Raw genomic sequence first — 10,295 nt, forward strand, 5'->3', positions numbered from 1 at the left:
TCTACTCAAACTAGGGATTCTAAGCTCTCAATTTTGTTCTATACCATGATTGAAGTCAATGGGATATTTATACTATTCCATAGGTGGAATCTCCATTTGATCCCAATGCTAAAATTTAGAAAAATCATAATTATCTTTGCATGACCCGTCTTAATTATAAGGTGTGGTCGTGCTTGATCATAATGTTTGGCGGTGTCACAACACCCAAAACTTTCTGTTTTGCAAAGTAACATTATGCATATCCATGCTTGAATATAAAGTGCGACCGTGCCAAAAACCCCAAAATTTTCTGTTTTTCATATCCTAGTTTTGTATCACAATTTTCAAAGAGGAAGACACCGGTTCGTTTATGTTTTTCTTAACAGGTAGGTCTAAGAACCTAGAGAAGTGTTGGGATTAATGTAATCAAAAACCTTGACCTGGGTTTGCATGTGAACTCACCGGGAGTGATGGGGAAATAAAACATGCATGAAGAAACCTTCCATTTTTCATTTTCTTATTTGGAATTACATTTTTAATTTAGATTTAGGTTACCAATTTATTTTTTAAACAAATTTATGTATTTTTTATAGTTGATTTTGATGGGTTGAGTTTGATTTTGATTTTGATTTTGATGGATCTATCAGAGTTCATTGAAGATTATAGATCTTTATATGTTCGAGGGGTTGGAGACGGTGTTGCTCGAGAAAGGATATGAAGCTGGAAATAGTGTCAGCCAGAGAAGGGGAACACCCTCTAATTGGGGTTTTAAACATTCTATCTAATAAATTGGTGAAAAGACCAAACTAGTCTTACTTTGACGGAGTTTTTCTATAGTAGGTCAAGGGACTCAATCAGTAAAAGTGAAACCACAATGATCATAGCTATAATTATTTCGTATGGATAGCTCAATCTATAATTTCCATATAACTACAGGGATGAAATATAGGCAAAACCAATACCGCAAATTGCATACTAGCTAGACTAGATCGCATGGTTTGGTTTTTTCCCAAAATCAAATCATACCACCAAAACAGTTAAAAAACAATCTGAACTAGTTTGTCCAGTTCTCCCAAATCAAAGTGGACTGTCAAAACCGCCTAAAATAATCTGGGCAAATTATTAATAAAATTTTAGACAGTTTTATTCATCAAACAGATAACATTATATCTAGAAACCAAGTAAGATCGACTTTTCTAGTTTGTCCTTTAAGGGATCTTACACTGGGGTAAGATTTATTATACTGTAGTTATGAAGTGTTTCACAAAATAATTTAGATTTTCTAATTATTTTAGTCAAAATACTCGAATTTGTAAAACATGAAAGAAGTTACTGAAAAATTTGATTATTAAAAATATAAAATCATGTAACTGTCACCGACACAACTGATTTTCATATAATTAAATTTTAGTAATAAAAATTGGCATATCATTTAGTTAGTTAGTTTCTTTTTATTGATTATTTCATTTAATAATCAAATAAATTGTGTGAATTACAAAATAAAAATATTAAATATTTAGAGAGAGTAGATATAGCAAAAAAAAAACAATTTTAATTAATTAAAATATGTGTACAAATGAAATCGTGTAATATCAAATTTTGCATATCACACCCTTTGGATTGCGACAAAATGATGCATATTTTAAGCAAAATTGACGGACATATAAACCGTCTTTGTGTTAAATGTCGTTTTTATGGTATGACAAACTTTAAAAAGGGCCTATATTTAAAGTAATTTATTCTATTTTTTTATATTTCAAAAGCAAATTTAGTTATCAAAGTTTAATATTCAAGTGATTCAACTTCTACGTATCACTTTGAATTGCTATGTGCATAGTTGATAACATTCCATATGCAATACATGTATTACACGTGATTATTGGTAATTAGTATTATCTTAGACAAGAATAACAATCAGTATATACAGAGGCAGAACATGACTGTGGTAGTTCGAGAGGTCAAATTAAGAGCATTTTCAATAGATTTTTCAAAATAGAGAAAATTAAGATTTTAGGCATATTTTGCTCCAACAGCCTCTCCAAAATGGAGAAAACATAAGAGAGTATAAACCAAAAATGATTATAATGAGAGAGAAACATTTTTTTATCATATTCACACCGATATGAATCATTGATATTAATGGTTTATGAGAGAGAAATAATATTTTATTAGAGTTTTAATTCTCCATTTTGAAAGTTTTTTGGAGAATATGTTGGAGATACTATAATATTGTAAAAATTTATAAATCCAAATGATTCATTTTTAGACTATTAAATTTTAGAAAAAAAATTGATTAATGTAAGATTAAAACTCGAAACATTCAAAGTATTAACCGAAAATTAGTAATATTACCAACTTAAACATTATTTATATATAATTAATCTATTGTATAATTTACTCCAAAAACTTAAACATTCAAAGTATTAACCGAAAAATAGTAATACCAGTGTAAAATACTCTAAAAACTTATGTTTACATATGATTATATATTATATAAAAACTAATACATATAATTAAATATTAATAATTTAATATGAAGTGAATGGGGGAAATGCAAGGGAGGGGTTTTGAAACATTGACCTCTAGGATAGTGGCCACAAATGATTACCAATTGAGTTGTTTATCATATATGTCCTTAAAAGCTCAATTATAGTATTCGAGTCTAAAAGCGGGAAGGCCATGACTCACAAAGGCCCCCATAAGGTTCCGCCCTTATAGACATTATACAAAAGATCATCCATTTATCAAAACTGATTACATTGTTTTATCGTATCATGTCATGGAGTCCGATTATATCTCTCTTGTATTTTCATCTAAGCCATGCAGTAACAAATGTTTATTTAATCAATGAATTACTTTTTATCACGGTTGTTATTAATATTTTATTAATATTACAATTATGAAGACTTTGTTTGATTGTGATATCATCAAAACTTCATTTCAATATATTTTGTAATCATAATATTTAAGGTATTTATTAAAGTATAAAATTATCATTTTAAAACTCTAAATCTCCTTAACAATTGTTTCACAATAAAATATTTAGCTCTAACTATAGAAACCAACAATATTTAGCCTAATCAAAATGAAAAATAAACAATATTTWGCTTCACAAACAATGAARAKATCAAGTTATTATTTAAATAAAGCATTTGCTAGACTTGATGTATATTGTCTTTAATGATGATTATGTGGGGAGGGGGGGGGGGGAAGTAAAATTTCAATTATTATATCATTACATTTTTAACCTATTTTAGCAAGGAAAAGCAAAGGCAGAGGGGCCATGGCCCCCCTATGCCCCTTAAGCCATCCGCCCCTGAGTATATATATTCATTTGTAAATATACATTAGATGTGACCAATTTTCTAAAAGAATTGAAAGAGCAGCCGTCGTGTATCAAGTCTTGTGTTTAACGTCGCATTAACCTTGTGGCATGTCATGGTCTAATGCGGGGTTTTTGTGACATGATATATGGTTTTTCTTATATTTTTGATGTCATAAGTATACGGCCTTCCAAATTCTAGTGGCTCTGAGGTAGTTTCACCGGTCATTTTTACGTAATCTCATATGATCTTAACTATGTATATAGGGGGGTCATTCAAGGAAGAGCTGGTTAGTTTGTGATAACCGTAAGATCAATTTCAAGCACAAATCAATGAATAAATTAAGAAATTGATAATTATAGTAATTTTGAATTAAAATTTTAATTTAAGGGCATTTTGGTTATTTTAAAACTCTCCTCTTCTCCCCTCTTCCGACCTCTGATCAGAAACTTCCGACCTCTAGTGAACTTATTATGGCGAACACCAAGATACACAATGTGATACCTAAAAACATCGACACTATTAAAGAAAAGATATATACAAACGACCTTTTTTAGTGTTATATACATTGTGATACCTAAGAACTTTTAACAATAAGACATAAACACAATGCGATACCCACTATGATACCACTGAACTTGCTGTGATACACATTGTGATACCCAAGAACTTTAATACACAAATTCATTGTGATACTAATGTGATACCCATTGTGATATAACTTTACTACTGTCTTGAATATGGATTGAGACCAAATCTGATATGAGTTTTATATCAAATATAACCATTATGATACCCACATCAAGTACGAGAATTCGAATGCGAGAACACCCTTTACTATAGACAATCACATATGATACTATTATTTCATTACATATGATACACATGTGATACTAAATCAGAGACGCGGATGATTTTCGGCGCGATCTTGGTTGCGGGCCAAGTCGCCCTTACACCATTAAGCCCCCTCACATGTATTTTTACATGTGATAAGGGTGCTGTTGATATGATAATATAATCCATCAAGACCATCACATGTGATGCTAAATCATAAACCCAGACAACATTTGGCGCAGCCTAAGTCGTATAACACGTTTTCCGCATACCACCAGGTCTCCTCAAGCATATTATCACATGTGATAAGGGTGTTTTTACGTTCTCGTAAAATGAAGGTGTTCTCGTTTGAACCTCCACCTATATATATATATATATTATAAAAGAGTAGTGGTTGTAACCCATTTAAGGGAGAGATATAAGACAGAGACAAAGGAAGAATGTATCATATAATGGGAAAATATAACAAGAACATCTTATAAAGCTAAATTCAAGACATTGCAAAACGAGATGCAGATTTATGTCCCTTCTAAGGGAAAAACTGCCTTTTACATTTTTATTTTAATACTTGTTCTTATTTTATCTTCTTAAATCTTCCATGCATGCATCCCCTCACTTCACCCTGCAAAAACCAACCAACATATAAATTATACTACCATTCATTGCTTTTTAACTAATTAAACATTAATTTCTATTTTCATTCGACTTACTTGGAGCAGTCGGTCTTAGGGCTGATCTTGTAAGGAATCTTAACACCACACTTGCCCGGAAGGACACGAGCGTTGTCAACTTTGATCTCAGGGTGTGATTTATAAGTAGTCTTCATGCAACCGCAGGCCGTTTGGCGGTCAGGGGTTGTTTTTGCGGCAGCGTTTAGTCCCTTAACACCAGCGCAACATGGCGCTGGCACCGCACCCCCGCCCTTCAGGTACTCTAGGCATGGCTTCAACTTTTCCACCACATCATCACAAGTAATAGCTTCCGAATATGGCGCCAACACCACCATGCACGCCACCGCAACACATAAGAACTTCATCATCATACTTGCCATTGTTCTAGTGTGCCTCAATAACTCTAAAAACTAATAAATTTGTAGAAGAACTTGTGCATTTGGTTTTGGTGTGAGAAATATTCTGGAGGGTACCATGTATTTATAGGGATGGCCGTGAATGTGCATCACTGTATGGGTGTGGTATTTACCAATATATCAGATAAGAAAAAGATAAACTCTGTATAAAAATTTGGTTTAGTTCCTATTTATTATAACGAATAATTATTTCTCATAATTGATGCAGCAAAGTTGCATATGTTATATCAATTTTAACCGGTTACGTGATGATTTTGTAACACTTGATGACGTACATGCCTGTTTACGACATGTGTATGAAAGAGCTCATTGAAGTTGATGATAATTTTAACATTCTCATCGTCAAATGTTACAATATCAGTACATTTCAAACTAGGTTAAAAATGAGAAAATTTGACTGTTATATTAAATAGAAATTTTGAAACTTTATTACATTGATTTAGAGAAAAATATTATTTGTTACACTAAAAAGAAATGAGGAAAAGTTCGTTATATTTTTACGCACTTTGCCCAATTAACATTTGCTATTATATATATATATATATATATATAGAGAGAGAGAGAGAGAGAGAGAGAGAGAGATAGGGGTAGTTTATTATGCAACCTCTCTAATTGTTACAAGCAATACATCTATATCTTAACCATCCACAATATATCTATATCTTAACCATCCATTATTATCTCTTAAGAACTCGTGAAATTGTAATAACTTTGAGAAATAATGTATAATGTGCTATTCATATGATCTTTATTCATCCAAAACTAGAAATTAGAATATCGACTACCATATATTTGTTCCATGATGTGTTTGTTTCACATATACTCAGTTCACAATGTATGCCTTCTTGGCATGTTTGTGAAATGAAAAAATATATGTAATTTTTTTAAATTGTGAACCGAATACATATGAAACAAACATATTGTAAAACAAATATATGTTAATGAATATATTAAATCCTTTACATGGAAAACAAAGTCTTAACCGATTTCATAAATTTTGCAGTTCAAAAATGATTAATCCTATATATATATATATATATAGAGAGAGAGAGAGAGAGAGAGACGAAGGATCGTTTAAAAATAGGAGTTAAAGTAAGAAGTATAAGATGAGATCTGAACACTTCATCTCTTTTAATCTCAACCCCACATCATGAATTACTTTTGATACGTGAATTGATTTGATACGTGTTGGTGCATCCCACACGTGTTAATCTTTAATTGATCAAATAGTGAAAATCTATTCTTATCTTTCTCATTAGGTTACGTTGGTTACGACTTTTGAAAAATGTTTGCATTTCATTTGCATTATATATATATTAACTGAATGATACATAGCACTTTTATCTTCAAATATACTTTTTTAATGATTCAAATATACTTTTTTAACGATTTAAATAATAATGGATGCTTAAAATTTATGTTTTTTTAAATAAATTTTAGATTTTCTTTCATAACAAGAACTTGCATTACTTATTTAATTTTACTAAAAAATTATTCGCGCAATTTAGCGATATACATCTTCATTTTAATATTTCATTTTATTCTTTATCTTAGTCGATGTTATAATATGGTCTTATATGATTTTGAAAAAACGATGATGTTTTTATTTTTAATAAAATATAAATTTGAATATATCATAAAAATTTGACAAAAATATATCGATATTAGTATCAAATTAACTATTTAAAATTCCTTACTTTTTATGTAATTTTTAATTCAATTTTTTATTATAATTTAATTTAGGTTCAATAACGAAGTAATTTATATTTGGTTTAATAATATAATTTTTTATAAAGATAATAATTAATTATTTTGTTAGAACTCGATAATTATCCTAATTATATTTTAGATTTTTTATATTTTAAAATGAGATGTTTATCCTCTATTTGGTTATGTTTATCCGCAGTTAGTTACACGAATTCAAACATGGAGCTTTAATAAGTTGTAGTTGTGCATAATTTACTTGTAATCTGAAATTTTAAGTAATATCATCAATGTATAGTACTTCATGCATAAAAAATAGTTTGTAAGAGTTTTTGTCAAATATTTTATATTATAGTATAGATATTATCAATTTACAATAAATTTTAAATCCATCGTATATATCACACTAATGAAGAACTAGTTTACACTTGGGCTATATTTGTCAAACTACTTTTTAATTGATAATTTAGCTAAAAATCTAGCTAATGATTAATAAGTTACGTCTGATGAATGGGTAATGAATAAGTGGATAAAGGAATATAATTTTTGTTACACGTACCTTTATCTATTGGATAGAAAAATAAAAGGTAACGTCTTTACTTACCTATTGCTAACCATACTTGCACGTAATACATTGAATCCGCACGTACCATGTTTCTAACTAAATTTCATGCTTTCAGTCATCCTTTTTTTCTTATTGCTGCACACAGGAGATGCGTTGCTACATAGAAGAGCCTCTTACGTTAAAGACACTAGCAAATGGTTTCGTAACTACAACTAACGCTATAACAAACAGAGGCATCACCGACGCTATCTCCATAGATGGTTCGTTCAATGGAAACACCATCTGCCGACAGAAAAGTTGTTGAAATAATTTTGGTCGGAAATATCACCGATGAAAATATCTGACGGGATAATCAAATATTATCAACAACAGGACTGTCAGAAATGCTTCAGTAAACCAACGTGATTACACTTTACAAATAAATCATGATTTCATGGAATATAGGAAAAAGACCAATGGTTTTTCGGGAAGCTTGTTTCCGAAGGATTTTCAGCAAACAACTCGGGCGCAAATTTGTGTAAAAGTCGGTTGCCCATGATTTACTAACTACACACCGCCATAGAGCCTTATTGGACACTAATTGGTCATATCGGTTCTAATTGTGTCATAGTGGCTCTTATTTAATTATATTGTTACCTTAAAATGTAATCTGTCATGATGAGCCGTTGGAAATTACCAACGGATTATGACCGTTGGGTAATATCCATCGATGAAATCATGCTTTCTAGTAGTAATATTGTGTCGTGTGTCTTATTGAGCCTTAACTACGGGAGTTTATAAGGTATGGGAATGGGGCGGGGATGGGAGGGGGACCTCAATCCTCTTTGACCATGGACTTTGTTGAAGTCCTTTGTCATAGACTTGCACCATTTCTTCGTTATATAGGAGTAATTTAATGGGGTTCCATATATTCCTACATGATGTCAGAGAAATACTTTATGACTCCATGGACAATCTTTACACGCGTAGCCTCATCATCCGTCTAGCCCCCTCTCGACACTTTGAGACAATTTGTTCCCGTCTAGACTCCATTTGAAGGGACGTATTGGAGTCTCACATATACCATTTCTCTTCTATATATGATGATATATCATTTCTTTCCTTTAAGGCTCTTTTAGAGAGTAATTTAATGAAACTCCACATATTCTTACATAATATAAAAGCCAAAAATCTACACTTGCCCAACCCCCTTATCCGTCTAGCCCCTCTCGACATTTTGGAGCAATCTTTTTCCATCTAGCCTTCATTGGAGGGGATGTTTTCGAGTTTCACATCGTGTATATATATTGGAACCTCTTTTCTTTTCTTGATGGCTCGTTTTGAAAGTAATTTAATAAGGGTCCACATATTGTGACAACGTTATTTCTCATTTTAAAATCTCTAGTTCTCCTTTGTAGAATCCAACATACCTCTTAACAAAGTCTGATCAGGTTAGTTTTGGATTTGTGGATCTTCTTTTCTCTATTTGTTTCTCCTTTTTTCCCAATACGTAGAACATCACGATTTGCTTGCCCGTCTCCTTCCACCAAATCTCTAAATTTCTTCTGCCTATTTTTTTTGGACTTTCCTCTTACCCCTTTGGTTTTTTCTTAATTCGAAACCATAAATTGACCTTTACCAAATGCAGTTTTGCATCCCACCTAATCTCTCTGGACGTCTCTTTCATGCATGGTTTACTCGACCTTTTCATAACTTGTTTACTTGTTTTCTTTTGTTAACTCTCTTGAGACCATCTCTAAAAGTATTGTCTTCCCCTTCCTTTGCATCTGATTCCAACAAAATCTTTCTAATTTTAGTTGTGTTGTCCTCTACTTTCTGAACTTCTAGCCAAAGCTTTGCCGAAAATCTATCTTAATTTGGATCGCGTCTCCCATCCATCAAACGGTTCGAATAAATTTCTGATGACATGATATTAATTAAGCGGAAACTGTAAATGTGAAACCGTAATGTGCAACAACATAAACTCAATTAATCCAGTAAGTTAAAAAAATGTAAAAACACCTCACGATTCCATTAAAGATTAGGTTCGAGTACTTCTTGGTTGACTGATTCTTTCTAATTGATTCAGATCTTCTGATATTTTATGTGTAATATAACTGCAATATATCATATGTTATCGGTGGTGGAACGGCAATTCTATTTATCGTACAACGCCCCAAGTTCTATTTAATGTGTAACACCTCAAGTTCTCGTAGAAAAAAATAATAATAATACACTACTAAAAAAACGGCATCACCGACGGATTTTTCTGGCTGAAATTCCGTCGGAAATATTCCCGACGGATCCCAAAAAAGTCAAACAAAGTCAACGTTTATCCATACTCGCCACAGATCCCCCACTGATTTTTTTGGAAAAAAAATTAAAATTATTTAAAACGGTTTTTCAACGGATTTGTGACGGATTTTTTACTTATTCAAAAACCGTCACAAATCCGTCGGAAATCCGTCGCAAAATTTGTCTAATTTATTTAAATAAATTAATTAGCGTTAATCAAAAATAATTTCTGACGTAATTTAATTTTTAATTAAAACAAATCGAATTCCGTCGGAAATCCGTCGGAAATTGTTTTTGATTAACGCTAATTAAACATGTACATATATAAATATATATATATATATAATAAATTAAAAACATTTTTTCTTTTAAAATTTCCGACGGAATTTAATTTTTATTTAAAAAAATTAAATTCTGTCGGAAATTTTATACCTTTATATATATATACACACACACACACACACACACACATATATATATATATATATCTTGTTAGGAAAAAAATGAAAAAAAAACATTTTTTCTTTTA

General features: G+C 31.1%; 1 protein-coding gene across 1 annotated transcript; it reads right to left on the bottom strand.

The window, feature by feature from the left end:
- Window positions 1-4,748: 4,748 nt before the first annotated feature.
- LOC112517698 (non-specific lipid-transfer protein-like) lies at window positions 4,749-5,187 on the bottom strand. Its single transcript, XM_025125084.1, has 2 exons — window positions 4,847-5,187; window positions 4,749-4,758 (listed from the first exon to the last, which is right to left on the bottom strand). Exons 1-2 carry the CDS (start codon window positions 5,185-5,187, stop codon window positions 4,749-4,751), a joined length of 351 nt encoding a protein of 116 aa, XP_024980852.1.
- Window positions 5,188-10,295: the final 5,108 nt, after the last annotated feature.

This window comes from Cynara cardunculus (genome assembly GCF_001531365.2).
Source record: "Cynara cardunculus var. scolymus isolate 2C chromosome LG 9, CcrdV1, whole genome shotgun sequence".
NCBI classification, from domain to species: Eukaryota; Viridiplantae; Streptophyta; class Magnoliopsida; order Asterales; family Asteraceae; genus Cynara; species Cynara cardunculus.